Source organism: Balaenoptera physalus, assembly GCF_965194825.1.
Source record: "Balaenoptera physalus genome assembly, chromosome: X".
In the NCBI taxonomy this organism is placed as follows: domain Eukaryota; kingdom Metazoa; phylum Chordata; class Mammalia; order Artiodactyla; family Balaenopteridae; genus Balaenoptera; species Balaenoptera physalus.
The window spans coordinates 66,253,414-66,274,704 of record NC_138903.1 but is presented as its reverse complement, the minus strand read 5'-3'; the positions used below and the strand labels follow the sequence as shown (position 1 = coordinate 66,274,704).

Below are 21,291 nucleotides of genomic sequence, written 5' to 3'. Positions count from 1 at the left end.
AATTCTGCTCTTAAGTATATATACTCAAGAGTTAAAAAGTCAGACACAAACATATATTTGTATGTCAATTATCATTGCAGGATTAGTCACAATATTCAAAAAGTGGAAACAAGAAAAGTGTCCATCAACAGATGACTAGACAAACAAATTGTGGCACATACATTCAATGGAATATATATATATATATGTATATATATATATATATATACACATATATATATACTCAGCCACAAAAGGGAATGAGGTTCAGGTACATGCTACAACATGGTTTAACTTTGGAATATAACTTTTAAAAATTGTGAATCACTCTATTGTACACCTCTGACTTACATAATATTGTACATCAACTATGCTTCAATTAAAAATGGTTAAAATGGTAAATTTTGTGTCATATGTATTTTACCACAATAAAAATATTGTTTTAAACCTTCAGTGGCACCAATAAGAGAACGCACCATCTAAAAAATAATAATATTTTTATATTGATTACATGTTGAAATCATAATATTTTGGATATATTGGGCTAAGTAAAATGTGTTATTAAATTTTTTTAAATAAAAGAAAATAAATTAAATTAAATTCACATGGAAAGGCACAGGCCCTAGAATAGCTAAAACCAACTGATTGGGAAAGTGATGTACAGATACCTATCAAAGCTGAAAATAAAAACGCTTTTCAACCCATAAATCCTACATTTAGAAACTTATCATATAAAAGTACCACTAAACAAGAATATATATTCATATGTGTATGAATGTTTATTGCTGTGCTGTTTATAGTGGTAAGGTTTGTAAATAACCTACCAATTGAGAATTGAATCAATTGTATAGTATCCTTACTGTAGACCATTATGAAAATATTTAAACATAATTTTTTAGGACGGGAAGGAAGGTTTCATATCCATAGCACAAGAAGAGATGTCAGCCTTTAATAGAAAGAGGGACATGTCATCTATTATAAAAGGAAGGCATATGGGTAAAGATGTCAGTAAGTTGGTAGCTTTGGTGGATGAAGGCAATGGACTTTCCATCTAACTGTGAATATTTTCTAAGTGACAGTTGAAGCACAGTCATGAGTTTGCTGTGAGAAAGGGGAAGGGATGAAATAGTGGAGGTTTGAGGTAGGAGAAGAATTTTGGCAATAGGAAAGCAAACAGTAGGGTAGCATATTAACCTTACTGGGCAATGTTATCTTCCCATCTGAGATTTTGAGTTCTTGAATATAAATTAGACCAATCAGTAGGGATGTGTACATTTCTTCAGGCACAATACTAATGTTTGAGAAATTGTGAGTTTATTATGCTATAAATGTGTGTGTGCACCTGTTTGTATCTATTTATATCTTTATCTATATTTCTCTTACACATTAAAATCAATGTATGACCACCAACTAAAATCATCTCAAGGACCACCATGCATTTCAAATGGAGAAACATTGCCTTAAAAAAGCTCCTACCATGCACAAATATCACCTCCTCTTTGAAGTATTGTCAGACACCCAGAGACATGGTTAAGAACTCCCTCTTCTATGTCTCAACAGCATCTTGCACTTAACCTTATTCAGCTCCGTAAAGACATGGACTGTGTCTTTAAAATATGCATTCCCATGACCTTACAGGATCAGGAACCTGGAACATAGTGGAGCCCCGCTGACTGACTGATGGGACAGAGCCATGTGCTCATCAAGGTTTTGAAAACTGAATTCTAAAAACTTAGCCTCCTCTATAACATCCACCAAACACCTATCTGCCTCCACCTGAGAGACAGGTGGGCAGCATTTGTCCTTAGGAAAAATTGTTCCCTAGAACATCATTGTGGACATGAAATCCTTGGCTGAAGGGATCAAAGAGATATGATTCTCGCAAGGAATACAACAGTCATGTAATCTACCTAAACTCTAAATGTAGGAAGGCTTCATTCAGTGTTATGTCTTAAAGCCCTTGTTTCTTCCCTTATTCTACACTTTGCCCCTGGGTGATCTTTCCTAGCTTGATGGTTTTAAATGCAATCTCTAGCCCATACATCTCCATATTCACAGTCCCCTAAGCTTACTTGACTCTGCTCTTTGAATTAATAATAAGCCACTTCAAATATGACATGGTCAAAATAGAACTCTTGATTTCCTCCAAGCAAACCTGGTCCTTTCCCAATCTTCACCATCCTTGTAAATTCATCCCTATGTACCAAATTGCTTAAGCCAAAACCTTAAAATTTACTCTGAATTTTTCCCAAATTTTCTTGTTCCCCCACATATAATACATCACCAAATCTTAATTCTTCCTAATACATGTTGAGAATCTATCAAATTTTCTCCTTCTCATACCATAATTCAAGTCCAAGCCACCATTATCAATAACCGGCATTATTCCAATAGCCAATAGTCTCTCTGGACCTACTTTTGCTCCTTTCTACTATCCATTCACCAGAGAGCATCCAAAATAATCTCTTAAAAACATTATTTTATGTCCATACTACCCAAAGCCATCTATAGATTCAGTACAATCCACATCAAGATACCAATGGCATTCTTCACAGAAATAGTAAAAGCAAACCAAAAATTAATATGGATCCTCAAAAGAGTCTGAATAAACAAAGCAATCATAATGAAAAAGAAGAAAGCTGGACGTATCACACTTCCTGATTTCAAACTTTATTACAAAGCTGTAGTAATAAAAACAGTATGACACTGGCATAAAAGTAGACACATGGACCAGTGGAACACAGTACAAAACCCAGAATTAAAGCCCTACATATATGGTCAACTAATATTTGACAATGGCACCAAAAACACCCAATAGAGAAAGAATAGCCTCTTCAACAAATGGTGTTGTGAAAACTGGGTAAACATATGCAGAACAATAAAATTCAACCCTTATATTACATCGCTCACAAAAGTTAACTCAAAATGGATTAAATACTTAAACATAAGACCTGATACCATAAAACTCCTTGAAGAAAATTCAGGGAAGAAGTTCTTCGGCTTTGTTTTTGGCAATAATTTTTGGATATGGCACCAAATCAAACAACAAAAGCAAAAATAAACAAATGGGACTACGCCAAATTTAAAAGACTCTGTACAGCAAAAGAAACAATTAAAAAAATTAAAAGACAACATACAGAATGTGAGAAAATTTTTGCAAACCATGTATCAGATAAGGGGTTGATATTCAAAGTATATAAAGAACTCATATAGCTCAGTAACAACAACAACAAAAAACCCAGTCCGATTTTTAAAAAACAGGCAGAGGAACTAAATAGACATTTTCCCAAAGAAGACACCAAATACCCAAGAGGCACATGAAAAAATGCTCAATATCACTAATCATCAGGGAAATGCAAATCAAAGCCACAATGATATATTACCTTACACTTGTTAAAGTGGCTATCCTGAAGCATACAGGCGATAACAAGTATTGGTGAGAATGGGGAGAAAAGGGAACACTTGTACACTGTTGTTGGGAATGTAAATTAGTTCAACAACTATGAAAAACAATAAGGAGTTTACTCAAAAAATTAAGAATAGTACTACTAAATAAATCCAGCTGTTCCACTTCTGGATATTTATCTAAAGAATATGAAAACCCTAATTCAAAAAGATATATGCACTCCTATGTTCATCTCAGTATTATTTACAATAGCCAAGAAATGGGAATACCATAAGAGTCCATAAATGGATGAATGGTTAAAGAAAATGTGAGATACACACACACACACACACACACACACACACACACACACAGAATCTTAGGTACACACACACTGGAATACTACTATTCAGCCATAAAAAAGAATGAAATCCTACCATATGCCATAACATGGGTGGACCTGGAGGATACTATGCTAAGTGAAATAAGTCAGACAGAGAAAGACAAATACCATATAATTTTACTCATATGTGGAATCTAAAAAAATGAAGAAAACCAATGAAAAAACAAAATAAAACTAAAACAAACTCATAGATACAGAGAACAACGTAGTGGTTACCAGAGGGGAAGGGGGTTGGGGGGTGGGCGAAATGGGTGAAGGGGGTCAACTGTACAGGCCAACTTAATAACAATAATCAGGTCTTGTTATTTGACTCTGAATAAAAATACTATTGTTTAAAAAATAAATCGGGTGATCATTACAATTTTAGATATAAAGGAATGCATATTATTAAAAAACTGGAAAAAAAAATTGGGGTATAGTTACCACAATGTTGTATCTATACATCACTATCCAGGAATGAGATTTTTTCCTTTTAATTTTTTAAATTGAAGTACAGTTGACATACAATATTATATTAGTTTCAGGTGTACAACATAGTGATTCAACATTTATATACATTATAAATTGAGCACTACAATAATTCTAGTTACCATCTGTCACCACACAAAATTATTACAATATTATTGACAATAATCCCTATGCTGTACATTACATCCCTGTAACTTACTTATTTTATAACTGGAAGTTTGTACCTCTTAATCCCTTTCACCTATTTCACTCAATCCCCTATCCCCCTTCCCCTCTGGTGAACACCAGTTTGCCAGGAATGAGATTTTACATATGTGAATTTTCTATGTAATTATATTATTCCTTTGAGTACTAACACTTTTTTTAATGTTATGTATTTTCTGGGTTAATAATTCTGTAATATATATTTTTATTTGTTTTCATAAGCAGAAGTTAACTTTTCTTGATAAAGCTAGGTCTTTAAAAATTATAATATGCAGTGAAAATTTTGAGGACAATTAGTACACTGAGGATTTCTTGTCCTTGCACTGAGTGCTCTAACACAGCTATAGTATTTACGTTCTAATTTCAGTTTTGAATAGTGTTTCTATCTCTTTCCCTTTGAGTGTCTACCAACTATCACTTCTTGCTGCTGTCTTCTAGCTAAATTCTAGCATCTCCCATTTTCTTAACTTTCTGCCTTTAGTGTCCATTGGCCTTTAACGTCCACTGGGAAAACAAATGACAACTCTTGTTTGAAAAGCAGTTAAAAAAATAAAAGCTAAATATGAGTGAAGAAAAAAAAACGCAAAATGATACGCCACAGCACACCCACTAGAATGCCTACAGATAAGAATATAGAGTAATAGGAACTCTCATACACTACTAGTGGAAGTGTAAATTGGTGTAAAAATTTCAAAAACTCTCTGGAAAAAGCTATGTAAACTGAAATCACACACACTTATGATACAGGAATTCCATTCATAGATTTATTTCCAATGTAAACGAACCTGTGAACAGAAAGACAGGTACAAGAAGGTCCATAGCAGCATTTTTGGTAAGAACTCCAAACTGGAAAAAAGGTAATGTCCACCAGCAGTTGACAGGATAAGTTGTACTACATTCATTCAATGTTAAAGTATATAATAATGAAAATGAGCAAATACTGCTATATACAACAAAGATAATTAACAAGACATAGTGGATTTTTATTGGAAAAAAGAGAGCTACAAATGAGTACCTATTGTATAATTCCATTGATATTGTACAAAACTCAGAAACCAGCAAAACTAATCTGTGACGCTAGAAGTCAGAATAGGGGCTTCCTCTTGGGACAAATATGAGGGGAGAGATGGGAGGGGTGCCATAGTAGGTTCTGAGATGCTGGTAATGTCCTGTTTCCTGACTGGCATGATGGTCATAAGGTGTGTTAAATCTGTCATAATTTATCAAGTCTACATTCATGATTTGTGTACTTTGTATATGTTATCTCAGTAAAAGCACTTAAAGTTAAAATATTTTATTAAAATTATGCTGAAGGTAAACAGTTGTATGGAAAGATATTCACAGGTTTTTAAAATTCAAAAAGAAGGTCAGAAACTATCAAAAGAAGTTCAGAATGGAGAGTATGATCCCATCTTTTTACTTTCACACTTAGGGTGGAAAACATGCCATATGTCACAGCCACAGGCACAGCTCCTTCGTTTTTCATTTAGCAATAACTAGAACAGTTTGGAGACTGGTAAAGTAGAAATGGCTGAGACCAGAAGTGTAGTTCAATGTGGCTATGGAACAGATTTCATGGAAGGATGTACTGGGTGGATAAAGATGAAGATGGAGAGCCAGGTAGGGACCAATTTGTGAAGAATTTGAATGCTGTAGAATGGGATCCGCATGTCATTTCAGAGGTAAGATATTGTCATTCAATGCTATTTTTATCTATTAGATGCAGGGGTAGTGGAAAATTCAACTCACAAAAAAATGTGAACTGGATTTCAGGGGGAAATTGCATTTGTTTTCTTTAATGACTGCAGAATTTAAAATCCTCTCTGAATCTGCCCTTGGGAAGCACCTGTCTAGACAAGGAGCATGGAGTGCTTCTGGCGAAGAGGAAAGACCAAGGTGAGGGATCCCATCAGGTCTGATCTCAATTACTCCTTTGTAGCAGCTCAAAAGATGCTGCTGCTTTCCACAAGATTCTCCTAAGATACGATCAGCACAGAAACTGAACATCTCTACCTGTAGAACATGCACATTCACTTGTATAAAAATTGATCTCTTTAGTCCAGTTTGGCCAAATCCATGGTCCTGAACTGCCTGCTTCGCTACTTTAAGAAAGCATCTGGAATGTAGAAAATGTCAGAGGTTAAGTGTCTGGACCCTCATGTGAAGGCAATGCCCTCTGAAGGAATTCCAGGGCACAGGATAACTGAACATAACAGTATTCAGTACCATCAAGAATTTAAGGAAGGATTTCAATTGTGGAGAAAAATGTAAATTTTTCTCCTTCTCAATATTCCACTGCATACCCTGAGGGTTGAGAGCTAGGATTTAGCCCAACTACTTTGGTAGCACTCCCAGAAAGTAAAGCAGCTGACTCCTCTTCCTTGCTGAAGCGTTTGAATTATACCTTCCCAAACACAAGACCAACCACTTAACTAATCAGGTCCTATTCTGGTGGTGTTGTTCTCACCTTATGGAGCCCCAACCAGTCCTCACATACTGCTAAATGAAGAAACAGGAAATCCAATCATTCCTGTCATCACCTTCATCCGCATCTCCCTCCCATCCTAGTGCACTTTGGCTCTAGCCACCCTGGATGTCCAGCTGTTATGCAAACTTATTTTGTACTTTCAAACCTCTGAGCATTTTCTAATACTGATCCCTCAGCCTAGAATGCCCTTATAAATCCTTCCCATCCTATTCATCACTTAGAGCTCAATTCTTCCTTGAGGCATGTGCCCCCAATCCAAGACACCTCAGACTAAGCTGTAATTCATTGCTTGCTCCTTCTTCTGGGTTTGTACCATATGTTAACTGTCCCTCCATCAGAGCATATATTTTCAACTACTTTAATTAAGAGTATCTTAAATAAACAGGGTTAATCATTTGTGAAGGGCAGATGGTATGAGAGAAAGTACTTATGCTTGAGATTCTGACAGACCTGGGTTCAAATCCTGGTCTCTTCCACTTGTTGCCTGACTTTGGACAGGTAAATTCACCTCTGTGACTCAGTTTCCTCGCCTGTAAAATGAGAACCATTAAGAGTAGTACCTCATAGCTAAGATTAAGTGATTTAATATGAGATAAGTGAAAATACCAGAAATAGTGTCCGGTACATAGTAAGTGCTCCATTATTATTACCATTGTTTGAACCTACCCCAGAATGTAAGCTCTACACAGAAAGGGATAATCATTGTTTGTCCTCTGGTGTACCTCTAGTACCCAATACTGTGCCTAGCATGTGACACATACTCAAGAAACATATGTTGAGTGAGTGGATGAATTAATGAATCCGTGAAATAATTCTCATCTTTCGCATCCTCCTCCTCTCCAAATCCTCTACCGCCTATTAGCTTTATACCTCACAGAAAAACTTTGTGGTGCATCACTGAACATTCCCCAACCCTTACCCTCTTTGCTTTACCTCTGTTTGTTACCCCCTTTCATGAATTCTTTTCTCTGACAAGTTTGGCTCTAGCAACAACCACTTCAACTAGCCTCTCGGGCCAGGCAGAAGTAGGGGGCCGGAGTCGGGTACTGGGAGCGGGGCGTGGCCACCACGTCGCAGAACGCAACTGCGCCTGCGTAGGCTGCGGCAAAGCCAAGCTCTCTGAGGGTTGCGTTTATTGCTGGCTGGTGTTTCTGTAGGAGGATCGCTCCTCTCGCCAGCTCTCATTTCTGATCCGCGCGGCTCCCGGGTCTCTGGCTTCAGCTTTGTGCTGAGGCGCCGACACACCTACCATCCTCTCTCCGACGGATCGCTGACCTCCCCATTCCTGTTCCTGTCTCCTGGAACCATGTCTCTGGTAAGCCAGAATGCGTGCCACCGCAACGCAGAGAGCACTGTAGATTACAGCGACTTCCATGGTGAGATGCAGGCTATTAATGCCTCCGGGTCCCCCACATCCATGCTAGTTCCTGATGCTCCCCAGGGCCCTCAGGCGCCAATCGACTCTCAGGGTGCTAGCGCTTCCCAGGCTGCGCAGGACCCGAACGACCTCGAGGTGCTGATAGATGAGCAGTCCCGACGTTTGGGGGCGCTCAGGGTCCACGACCCTCTAGAAGACAGGTCGATTGCTTTGGTGAATTTCATGCGAATGAAAAGCCAAATCGAGGGGTCTATTCAGCAGACAGAGATGCTAGAGTTCCTCAGAGAATACTCAGATCAGTTCCCTGAGATCCTCAGACGAGCCTCAGCCCATCTGGACCAGGTCTTTGGGTTGAACCTGAGGGTTCTTGATCCCCAGGCTGACACCTACAACCTAATCAGCAAACGGGGTCTCCAGACCACTGATCGGATAGCAGAATCCCTGGACATGCCAAAGGCAGGTCTCCTGGCCTTGGTCCTAGGCCACATTCTCCTGAATGGTAACCGAGCAAGAGAGGCCTCCATTTGGGATCTGTTGCTAAAGGTTGATGTGTTAGATGAGCCCCAGAGGATCAACATCCCCTTTGGGAACACAAGGAACCTCCTAACTACTGACTTTTTGCGTATGCGGTTCTTGGAGTACTGGCCAGTGTATGGCACTAATCCCCTCGAATTTGAGTTCTTGTGGGGCTCTAGAGCCCACAGGGAAATCACAAAGATGGAAGCCCTGAAGTTTGTGGCAGAGGCCCATGATGAAGAACCCTGGAGCTGGCCAGAAGAATATAATAAGGCCCTGGAAGCTGACAAGGCCAAAGAAAGAAGCCAGGCTGCTGGCTTGGAGTTCTGGTCAGAGGACACTATGAATGATAAGGCAAATGATTTGGTCCAGTTGGCCATTAATGTCACAGAGGAGTTGCTGCCTATACATCAGGATGAGCTGTTGGCTCACACTGGCAAAGAGTTTGAGGACGTGTTCCCAAATATCCTCAGTCGAGCTACTCTAATCCTTGATCTGTTCTATGGGTTCTCTCTGATTGAGGTTGATACCAGTGAGCACATTTACCTCCTTGTCCAGCAACCAGAATCAGAAGAAGAGCAAATGATGCTAGAGAGCCTGGGGAGACCCACTCAAGAATATTTGATGCCAATCCTGGGTTTGATCTTCCTGATGGGCAACCGTGTCAAAGAGGCCAGTGTCTGGAATTTGCTTCGGAGATTTGGTGTGGATGTAGGGAGAAAGCATGCCATCACCTGCAAACTTATGAGACAGCGCTACTTGGAATGCAGGCCACTGTCCTATTCTAATCCAGTTGAATATGAGCTTCTGTGGGGTCCTCGAGCTCACCTTGAAACCACCAAAATGAAAGCCTTGGAGTACATGGCCAGGCTCTACAGAAAGCAACCACAGGACTGGCCAGAGCAATTTAGGGAGGCTGTTGAAGATGAGGAGGCCAGAGCCAGGTCTGAGGCAACTGCTATGTTCTTCTTTGGCCCCATGTGAAGTCTGGGGGAAGTGTGTCACTTCAATTGGGTGGCATCAATTAAAGGGGCCCTGGGGAAATGGGCACTGGGGCCCCAAATCAGAAGCTGGGCAGGGTTGGGGTGAAAAGTACACATTGTGCTTGCTATTTGTGTTCCATTTCTAATAGTATTTCCTTCCTTTTAATATACCCTTGAATTAGATTCATGATCAGTGTTTATAAATGAAATTGCTCATTTGCCATTCCTGTCTTGTTTCAATATAAAAGTTCATATAGCTGCATAAAATGTAGTGGTAATATTTACATCTTTCTATGATGTGGAAGAGAATATACAGTTGTTCTTTAACCGTTTGAAATAATCAGTAAAATGGTCTGGTACAGAAGTTAAGTAACAACAGTAATAACATACCCACAACAAAAACAAACACAAAATCACTCATCTGTTGATGTTCTCCCATAGTGTCTACGTTTTTTTTTTTTTAGTATTGGCATTTACCTGTATTTGCTTTGTGATTCCAGAGTGTAGTGAAAAATAAAAGTATAATGAATTAGGCTCCATGCTTAAGCACTCTTTCATTCAACAAACATTATTAAGTACCTGCCATACTCTAAGCACAGTGCTTTATGCTGGGAATATAAGGGTGAGGAAGGCCCAGCTGAGCCCCAGGAATTGAGGGGGAGGGGCTGTGGAAGTAAACCAACAATTATTTCTGTGGCAAGTCGTATAATAGGGGTAAGCTCAGAGAGCTATGAGAGTTTACAGGAGTAACTCCCAACTAAACTTTGGGTTCTAGGAGGGGACGGTGAAGGGGCAGGGGTGTCAAGCAAAGGGTGAGTGTGTGAGTGGTCAGGGGTGGTGGCAGGGGAGGATGAGGTGGTATGGAAAGCTGGGACAAGTTAACCTTTAGTGACTTCCATTGTAAGACCTGAGGTTGGGGAGAGGGAGGGAGGGAGGACTAGTCCGTGGAGTCAGGGGCAGTATGTGAAACAGCTTCGCGGGATTTACGTGTAGCTCAGAAAGACAGTGTTGAGTTCAAGAGAAGTGTGGGAGAGATAAACCTGTGGCAGAGATAACAAAGGTCCATATCCTCAGAGAGTGGGTCTTAGGAATCAACAATGGTTCTCCTGAAGCCAGCTGGTCTTGGATCTCGGGTCAGACGGAACAATCCACCTGGAGGAACTCTGAATGGCAACCTCTGCCTGTGCTGTTTATTTCTGCACTCAAGCCGTTAAGGTGAGTGTTAGTATTTTGGTTCTCTTCATTCAGATGCCGGATCTCGCAGCTTCTAGCCCTGCTCGCGGCTCTCTCCAAGCCTTCCCTAGAGAACAGGCAGCTAACAATTTCTGTAAGGAAGCCTTGGCTCAGTGGTGGATGTTATACGTAAAGTCACCTATAACGCGAGGTGGTGGGGGTAGCAGGGGGCTGCCTATCAGTGGTGTAGGTTTTATGCTTCCTCACCCACAAGCTTTCTGTCCTTTCATCCGTTTAATCACTAGGGGTTACCCTCAACTGCCACCTCCTATCAGATGGAAGAGAGGATTTTCCTCACATTTTCGTCAGCCTCAGGAAGAGAACGACATAACCGTCTCGCTGGGGGGAGGGGACAGAAAGACGGGAGATACACCCTTTCGGGCCCCAAGTCTAGCAGCCGTGCAGAAGCCAAATTAGAGCTGCTTGCTTGGGGAAGCCACTGCGCAGGCGCACTCCGCGGTTGCCTGGGAGATATAGGCCCCACTAGTCTCTGAGATCTTCTCTATCTTTGCATTCCGAGGAAAACTGAATGCTAAGGGCGGGATTTCCGGTGACAAGAAAATGAGTAACTGGAGAGAAAGGGGTTTTGGAAAACAGGATGGGGGTGGAGTTGAGAGGCAGGAGAATATCCAACTCGAAATCTGGGACCTTGAAATAGGGTACTGCCTCCATGCTAAACTGAGAGCCTCTCATTATTCAGCCTCCTTGGACCTTTAATCTGTACATGCTTGTGGGGTGGGGGAAAAGGGGCAAGCTGATTAAAGCGCCAAGTTTTTCTTGCTCTGATTTATTTTTGGTGGGGGGGATTGGTAGACTCCTGGATCCTCAGGCACATCAGTTCTTCTGGGGGCACCAGTTGAGAGAAACTTGCCAAGGGGAAGGTGTAGCATATGGACCAACAATAATGTAAAGCTGCCAACTTTTTTAGTACTAAATATGTGCCAAGCACTATGCTGGATTCTTCACTTTCTTTAGCTCCAATCGCTCCACCAGTTCTCCAAAAAGCATTTTAATAGTCCCATTTGACACTATAGGAAACTGAGGCTTAAGTAATGTGCCCAAGGTCACACAGCCAGTCAATGACAGATGGGATTAGAGTTTAAGGCTGCTTTTGGCTACAATTCATCCTGTTTATAGTGCATAGCATCACAGGCCCCCTCCAGCCTTTGCTGTGTTCTCACTCGAATTTGTTGACTCTCAAAAAATATAAGGAAGGGCTGTATGCCAGGCTGGGAGGAGCAAGACGACAGCCCTCCAAAAGAGGATGAAAGTGAGGCTGAAATTTCTCCAGGCTCTTCCTTGTTCCATTACTCGGGCTCCCTGAGAGCTGTGTAGGTGTGAAATGTGCATTTCTGTCCAATCTCCCTGCTCTGTCCTAAGAATCTTCCCTACTTTGCTCTCTTCTGCAAGCTTCCAGCCTTATATGCTGGCTTTTACCCAGGGAGAGTCAAATATCACTATTTCTGAGCCTCCAGAAGTGCTGGCAATGTTTTTTGTAATCCTGAAAGAACAATGACCTGACAGAGCTCTTGCCTTGCCCAGGGGAGCTCTTGCTTTGCCCAGCTCAGCATGCAAAAACATAAGTGGGAAATAGACTCTGTGTCATACATGCCACATGTAATTTCCCAGAAGTAACAAAGGTGAGGCTTGTATACCTATGGTAAGAGAAAGGGTGTAGTTATCTTAGTGGCTACAGCCATTCCTTTGAAGGTCATGCGAGGCCTGGATACTCTCCTTTATTCACGTACCAAATTAGAATTAGCACCCCTTAGGAGAAACACTTAGGGGTGGAAATGAGTGTATGGGAAACAAGACTTACAAAGGATGTTGTATGTATTACTCCGAAGTACAGTCTCCGTTAAGCCTTTAGAACACCGGACAAAATACCCTTCTTATCTGTGTGAATTAGTTTGGAAAATGGTACAGTCTGAGTTCATTTGCACTCTTTGGGCTATTGATACCCACCAAGTATTGAAGTTTTGGCCAAGGTGGGGCTTGCCGAATGGGTGTTGGTTAGATATGTATTGTATATGCGTCATCCTGTATATACAATGCTATCCGGAGTCCCCTTTGATCTATGATTGGGATCATTGCTGGAGAAAAAAACATTGAGACTACATTCATGTTCAGTTGCTGAGGCCCAGAAGCGCCCTCTTTTGGAGAGGATGGGTGGTTAGGGAAGTCTTTTCCTGCCCTTCTCTTCATCAGTTTCTGTATACTAGTTGTCACAAATAAGCAATACAATCCAAGGAAAAGCTGAGCTGGACTGACAAATGTGGATTTCAAGCCAATTCTCCCAGCCCCAGGATTGCTGCCCCTAAACCCTCTGGTACCAACAATCTAGACCAGCCTGTAAGTACCCTTCAGGTTCAGACAAGGACCCTACAGTCTCCTCCTCCCTTCCTAAGGGTATCTCCATACCGTGAGATTTCTCACTCAACAGGCTTTCTCTTCCCCTTCCATGAATACTCAAAAATGTCTTAAGGAATTGTCTGCAGGCGGGGTTTGAGCCTAGTTGCAAAGAAAGCTGTAAAAGAATTACCAGAGTAGGCCCTCCTCCCTGAGACATTTTTGTTCTAGTCCCCGTACTAACACACTAAGCATAAGGTGGGGACAGTATATCAGAATGGCTATGAACTCTGGATCTGGACAATGCTGGCTCTGTCACTTCCTAGCTGTGTGACCTTGGGCAAGTTACTCAACATCTCTTTCTAGACCACTCAAAGCTGTTTTCAAGAAATTGATAGAAAAGCCCAGGGTCATACATTTATTATTTGATAATGTCAGAACTATAACCCAGGCCAATTGTATCTTAGTCTATTGATATTTCCAACCTACACCACTGCTTTTAAGACTGCTACTTGTCAGCACCTTGGTAGCTGAGTTCAAATGTTTACTGGGTTCTTAGACTTACTAGTGTTTGTTTTCTTTAGTAAATAACTTCAGGTAAATATTAGCCCCAGGTAGTTATGAATTACTGAGGTTTAGCTGCATTGGTAATATATTCTTTATATTCTTTGCAGACACCTATCCACAAGGCACTTTTTTAGGAGCTCATGTGTGGTCTCTTTAAGTAGGCCTCAGTGACCTACAGATAATCACTTGCTCTATATACCACTCCAGGAGTCCCAAACAGTGAGGATGACTTCTCTTATAAGGAGGCAGGGTTAGGAAGGGATTTGGGATCTGAAGCCTACAGTCTGAGCAGCCTATCTCAAATTGCCTTTCTCCTGAAAGCACTTGGTTTGGCATGGGCTGGTCAGGGTAGAGCATCTGTCCTCTGAGTGTCCACTTCCCTTGAAATATAGAAGAGAAGGAGGATGTAGAAAGGGAGGACACAAGAATGGTCATTGCTTCTGAAGCTGCCCTCTGTTCTGAAGCCTCAACCACACCTCAGAGAAGCTTCCCTGCTGGTGAGGGCTGCAGGGTACAGGGTGCCCTGGAATGGCCCCAGCCTGGATTGCTCTCCTTCTGCAAGACAAAGAGGAATGCTGTCCTAGAAGAAGATGTTCATTATTCCAGACAGTGAGGGAGACCACCCTGAGATCCAGCTATGGAGGCCAGGTGTGGAGAGATGAGTGCACACATCACTGCTCTCCTTTCTCTGGATTGGGGGCAGGGTCGGGGAGAGTATAAGGCCTAGGAGGGAGGAAGTAAGGAGAGGGAGCTTTGGCAAAACTCTTAACCATTTATATAATGTCTCCTCACACAAATATGGCCATGGACATCCTCAAAGTTCCTAACAGGGACATACTGAGTGAAGAGAAGTTGATCACCAGCTCTGACAGGGAACAAACTGTCCCCTGAGGTCAATGGCAACCCTACCGACCCGACCAACAAGGAGCCAGACCCAGCTCAGCCCAATCCTCAGATAGTTCCACCTAAGACTGTATTGGCCCCTGAGACTCACCTACACTGGAGGAGCCCCCTGGATATCAGACTTGTCCAAAAGTCACCTACCCGGTTCAGTTTAACAAGCAATTGCTGAATACCTGGTATATGCTGGCCTTGTTATATTAGATACTGAGACACAGGGATGATTCAGATAAGGCCCCTTCCTTATCTGTGTTCCAACTCTGTATTCACCTTTGAGTCTGGTCAACTATATGATCAATTTATTAAGATTTTTATTTCAATGTGTACCTTTTTCATTTCTAGAATTTCTAATTGTTTCTTTTTCAAATATACCTTATTTTAAAAAATAAAGACCCTGTTCTTTTCTTACAGATTCCAGTCCTCTTTTCATCTCTTTAAACATTTTAAGCAGTCTTATTTTTTTCCAGTTCTTTTCATATTTGTCTATTATTGCTTATTTCTTTAGTTGTAAATTCTGCATTTTGTTGGGTCTGCTCAGTATCTAATGGTGGTGAGTTTTTTTATGTGCGTTATAACTTGTATCTGTGTGCTAATCTTTAGCTGGCATTACCTTCTGAGAGACTCTCTAAGGCTGCCTCTGCTGCCAATCTCTCCCTCTTGGGGAGGAAGGATGGAGTTATGTGCTGTCTGGTGCAGCTGTTCTACCCCAGTCCTTCCAGCACAGATACAATGTCTTTCTGAGCTTGAAGGCTCTCTTGCACTCCACTGAAGAGAATACCTCCTGCCCCATGGAAGCCTTCTCCTGTATATATGTCTTTGAGATATTTATCCAAATCTCTGTTGCCTTTTATCACTCAGTGCTCTTATAGTTTAATCTTTTTATAAATCTTTAGTGTCACTTAATGGGATTTTGGAAAGAAGAGGAAAAGAGGGATATAATCCTGCATCATGACCAGAACACAACTTTTATTTTAATAGGTAAAAGTTGAAGTCGATCTAAATTCTCACAGCAAATATTTTGGTTTTACTTGTTAATATAATTAGAGCCCCTCCTTTTAATGGAACAGTATAAAATATTTGGGAATGGTGGAGTAGAGACTATTAAAGAATAGCAAATTATGGTTAATATATATTGTTAAATACAAAATACAAGCTATGAAACAACAGAGTCAATATTATCTTCCAAAAATGTATGTGTAAATAATGGAAATATATTTCCTTTCAAACTGATGAATAGTGGTGTGGTAGACAAAATAACATTTCCTCAAAGATGTCCACGTCCTGATCCCTGAAACCTGTGAATATGTTACTTTACATGGCAAAAGGGACTTTTCAGATTGATTGAATTAAGGAAATTGAATTGGGCAGATTATCCTGGATTATCCAGACGGACCCAATGTTATCACAAGAGTCCTTATAAGAGGGTGTCAGGAAGATCAGAGTTAGTAGTAGGGGATGTGACAAGTGAAGCAAGAGGTTGAAGTGATGTGAGGAGGGGATCCTGAGCCAAGAAATGCAGACAGCCTCTGGAAGCTGAAAAGACAGGGAAATGGATCCTCCCTTCAAAGCTTCAAGAAAGAACTAGCCCTACTGACATTTTGACTTTAGTGCAATGAGACTGATTTTGGACTTCTGACCTCCAAAATTGTAAAATAATAAATTTTTGTTGTTTTAAGCCACTAAATTTGTGATAATTTGCTACAGAAACAATAGGAAACTAATACAAATCCTTACTACAGGGCAGAGGAATTTAGATTTAACTGTCTACTTTTGCTTGAAAAGAAATTAACATTCAGATAAATAAGATAAATAAAATACAGTGTTTAAAGCAGCTGGATCTGTCCATAACAATGACACTATGGTGTCAGCTTATGACTGTAAAAAATTAAAGTGTTGCAATACCCATGTAGGAGAATGCAGAAGGGAAAAAAAATGCAAGTAGTTACATGTCTCACAGAAGTATAAAGTGATAGTGGGTTATGTAGGGCTACATTAAATATTACATAAAAATTTTAAGGAAATGCTTGTGTCCTGTACCCTGCAGTTTCATTTCTAAGAATGGATTTTGAGAGAACATTCTTGGATGTGAGCTTACATTTGGTTTGAAAGTATCATCCCAGGCTTAATTTAAATGAGGAAAAACACCAACTAAAACCAACTAAATCTTCAATAATATTTGATTGGTAAGGAAAATAAAGGTCTTTCTATGTAATGGAATGACATAAAGACATCAGAAATTATGATATTCAATAATGGTTAATAGCAAGAAAGTTCATTTAGGAAACAATATTAACAGTGTGACTCAATTTCTATGGAATAAAAAGACTATTTCTCCAGCCACATTATAATCTTATTTATCTTTGGTTAGTGTTTTTACAGGTGATTTCTATTTTTTAAAATATATTCTAATGTTCATTTTCTTAATTTTCCACACTGGAATTATATTTGTTCTAATGAATTGAAGAAAACACCAAAGGCACGCTGTGATAACCTCTTTCTTTTGAAAAGTGAAAAAGAATTTAAATGTTCTAAATGAGGGTTGGGTTGAGGAGACAATCTTTTATGCTGTTGTTGGGAGCATACATATGAACAGCCCCTTTGTGGAGGGTCTTTTGGCAGCAAAATAACACTTTTGAAGGTTTTCTCAGGAAATGATCCTGCAGATAAACATAGATCTGGCTATATGGATTCCATAGAAATATTGATTGATCAGGCTAAAATTTGAAATGATTTTAAAACCAAAAATTAGTTACAGAAAATAGGATTTGTTAATTAAATTGAATGGAATTCTGTCATTGTACAGGAAGGAGCAGAAAAATATTTAAAGGCACATAAATGCTGAAGATTTCTCATTTTGTGATAAAAAGCAAATATTTGGTATGATTATATTTTTGTAAAAATAGGCATATATACATAAAATTTATGTAATGGAAATTAATGCTCTCAAACTTTGGTCACATCTCTATGTTGCATGGAATTCTGGTGATTTTTTTATCTTCTTATCCTGATTTATTATTTGCTTACAGCAAAGTACTGTCTCTTGTGTAATAACATTTTAAAGCCTGTACAAAACAATAAGAACCAAGTGGTTTTAATTAATTAAATGAGCACAGACCCAATATAATTAAAGGTACCCAATGGAGGCATTCACTTGGGCACTGTATCATATTACCCATGGGACCCTATATTGGAGCAACTTCAATGAAAGCCATTTGGCAACATTTCATTCAAAGCTCTGAAATATACAGGTACTTTCAAAGTGCCACTTAATCTTGTGAAATCTTTGCCTCATAAGTAATTCTGGATATCAGCACGAATTTAAATACAATGATTTTCTGTTCACCACCACCTATTTAAATTGGGAACAATTTGAATCACCTTTACTCAACAATGATGGAGAGGGTTGAGAAACTAGGAATCATTCACGGGAATTTAAGGTACTACAAGCATTGCACATTATGCCATAGAAGAATTTTTTTTAACATCTTTATTGCAGTATAATTGCTTTACAATGGTGTGTTAGTTTCTGCTGTATAACAAAGTGAATCAGCTATATGTATACGTATATCCCATATCCCTCCCTCTTGTGTCTCCATCCCACCCTCCCTACCCCACCCCTCTAGGTGGTCACAAAGCACCAAGCTGATCTCCCTGTGTGATGCAGCTGCTTCCAACTAGTTAGCTATTTTACATTTGGTAGTGTATATATGTCCATGCCACTCTCTCACTTCGTCCCAGCTTACCCTTCCCCCTCCCCGTGTCCTCAAGTCCATTCTCTACATCTGTGTCTTTATTCCTGTCCTGCCCCTAGGTTCTTCAGAACCTTTTTTTTTTAGATTCCATATATATGAGTTAGCATACGGTATTTGTTTTTCTCTTTCAGACTTACTTCACTCTGTATGACAGACTCTAGGTCCATCCACCTCACTACAAATAACTCAGTTTTGTTTCTTTTTATGGCTGAGTAATATTCCATTGTATATATATGCCACATCTAGAAGAATTTTTAAAGACATGGAAAATTGAAAAAAATTGAAAAATAGGGTTTTTAAACATTTTGTTTTGAAATAATTACTGATACACAGGAAGTCGCAAAGGTAGTACAGAGAGATTCTGTGTACTTTTCACCCAATATTTCCCAGTGATTACTACTTAAATATATCTAGAATAATATCAAAACAAAGAAACTGACATAGATATAAATGTACGTGTGTAGTTCTATGTCATTTCATCACATGTAACCACCACCACACACAAGATATAAAACTATTCCATCCCAACAAACATTTCCTTCTTGCTACACCTTTATAGTCAACACCCACGCTCTACCCCACATACAGTGCTGCCATCCCTTATCCCTGGTAACCACTGATCTGTTTTCCATCTCTATAATTTTGTCATCTCAAGTAGCATATAAAAATGGAATCATATAGCATGTACATTTTTGAGATTGGCTTTTAAACTCAGAATAATGCCCTTGGGATCCATCTAAGTTGTTGCAGGTATCAATAGTTTGTCCCTTTTTACTCCTGTGTAATATTCCATGGTATGAAAACCACAGTTTAGCCATTCACCTACTGAAGGACATTTGGGTTGTTTCCAGTTTTTCACCATTACAAATAAAGCTGATATGAACAAAATTGAGGAAATTTCCCTTAGATTCTTTATTTTATGAGTTTTTATTATAAATGGCTGTCGAATTTTGTGAAATGCTTTTTTATTTGCATTTGATCATATGATTTTTCTCTTTAGCCTGTTAATATAGTGGTCTACATTGATTTTCAAATATTGAACAAGCCTACATCCATGAAACAAACTCCACTTAGTCATAGTGTATAATTTTTGTGTGCACATATTATAGCTTAATTCTATTTGCCAATTTTTTTTAAAGAATTTTTGCATCTATATTCATGAGTGATACTGGTGTGTCATTCTCCTTTTATACTTTGTATGTTGGGATTTGGTGTATGTTGGCAATATTGACTTTGTTAGAAGGAATTCAGAAGTGGTCCCTCCTCTTTTATATTTTCTGGGAGTGACTGTGTAAAATTGGTGTTATTATTCAAATATTTTAGAAAATTCTCCAGTGATGGCATCAAGGCCTGGAGTTTTCTTCTTTGGAAATCTTTTTAACAATTTACCTTAACTCCAATAGGGCTATTCAAAGTACTTATCTCAAACTGAGTTAGTTGTGGTAGTTTCTGCTTTTTGTTTTTTCCTAAGTTGTAAAATGTATGTATTTAGAGTTGTTCATAGTACTCCCTTGTTATCCTTTTGACATCTGCAGGGTGGGTAGTGATATCCACTGTTCATTCCTGATATTAGTAGTTTGCATCTTCTACTTTTTTTCTTGCTAGATTTTTGTCAAATTTATTAATTTTCTTAAAGAATTGGCTTTTTATTGTATTGTTTTTCTCTACTGATTTTCTGGTTTTAATCATGGATTCATTTGAAGCTTACTTTAAACTTCTGGGTGTTTAGATTTCCTGTTTTCTTTCTGTTGTTGATATCTAGTTTGCTTTCCTGTGTTCAGAAAACACACTGTGTATGATTTCAATACGGAAAATTTACTGAGGTTTGTTATAAGGCCCAGGGCATGGTCTATCTCATTATATATTCTGTTGGCATTTGAAAAGAGTGTGTATTCTGCTCTTGTCAGGAAGAGTGTTCTCTAAATGTCAATGAGATCCTGTTGACTCATAGTGTTCATTGAGTTCTTCTATATCCTTAGTGAATTTCTGTTTAGCTGTTCTATGAATTGCTTGGAGGAGTCTTGAGGTTATCAACTATAACTGGAGATGTATCTATTTCTTCTTTCAGTTCTATCAGTTTTTGCTTCATACATTTTGCAGCTACTGTTTGGTACATACACATTAGGACAGATATGTCTTCTTGGTTGATTTATTATTTTATTATGTAATTTCCCCTCTCTCCTTGAAAATGTTCCTTGCTCCGACATCTCCTTTATCTGATATTAATATAACCACTCCTGCTTTTTGTTAATTAATGAGTGTGTTGTATAACTTTTCCCATCATCTTACTTTCAAAGTATCATTATACACTGTATCGTTATATTTGAAATGAGACTTTTTGCAGATAGCATATAGTAGGGTGATGTTTTTTAATCCACTCTGCCAATGTGTGTCTTTTAGATGGTGTATATAGACCATTTACATTTAATATGATTTTTGTATAAAAGGTGTAAGTATGCCCTTTTATTTTTTGTTTTCTGTTTGTTCTCCCTGATTTTTATTTTGTTTTCTTTATCCTAGCTCCTCTGAGTTACTTGGACATTTTTTTCAAATTCCATTTTGATTTATCTATAATGTTTTTGGATTTACCTCATTGTATAGCATTTTTAGTGGTTCTTCTAGGTATTATAGTACATATACATATATAACATCACAATCTACTGGTGTCAAATTTTTTCCACTTTAA

At 39.0% G+C, this 21,291-nt stretch overlaps 1 protein-coding gene across 1 annotated transcript; it reads left to right on the top strand.

Annotated features, from left to right (window-relative positions):
- Window positions 1–5,597: 5,597 nt before the first annotated feature.
- MAGEE2 (MAGE family member E2) lies at window positions 5,598–10,338 on the top strand. The gene has a single exon (XM_082447415.1). It carries the CDS (start codon window positions 8,234–8,236, stop codon window positions 9,803–9,805), a length of 1,572 nt encoding a protein of 523 aa, XP_082303541.1. The 5' UTR covers window positions 5,598–8,233; the 3' UTR covers window positions 9,806–10,338.
- The last annotated feature ends 10,953 nt before the right edge of the window (window positions 10,339–21,291 follow it).

Bases quoted from the DNA above. Each gene is read 5' to 3' on its own strand.
- MAGEE2 (XM_082447415.1), top strand. From the start codon at position 8,234: ATGTCTCTGGTAAGCCAGAATGCGTGCCACCGCAACGCAGAGAGCACT.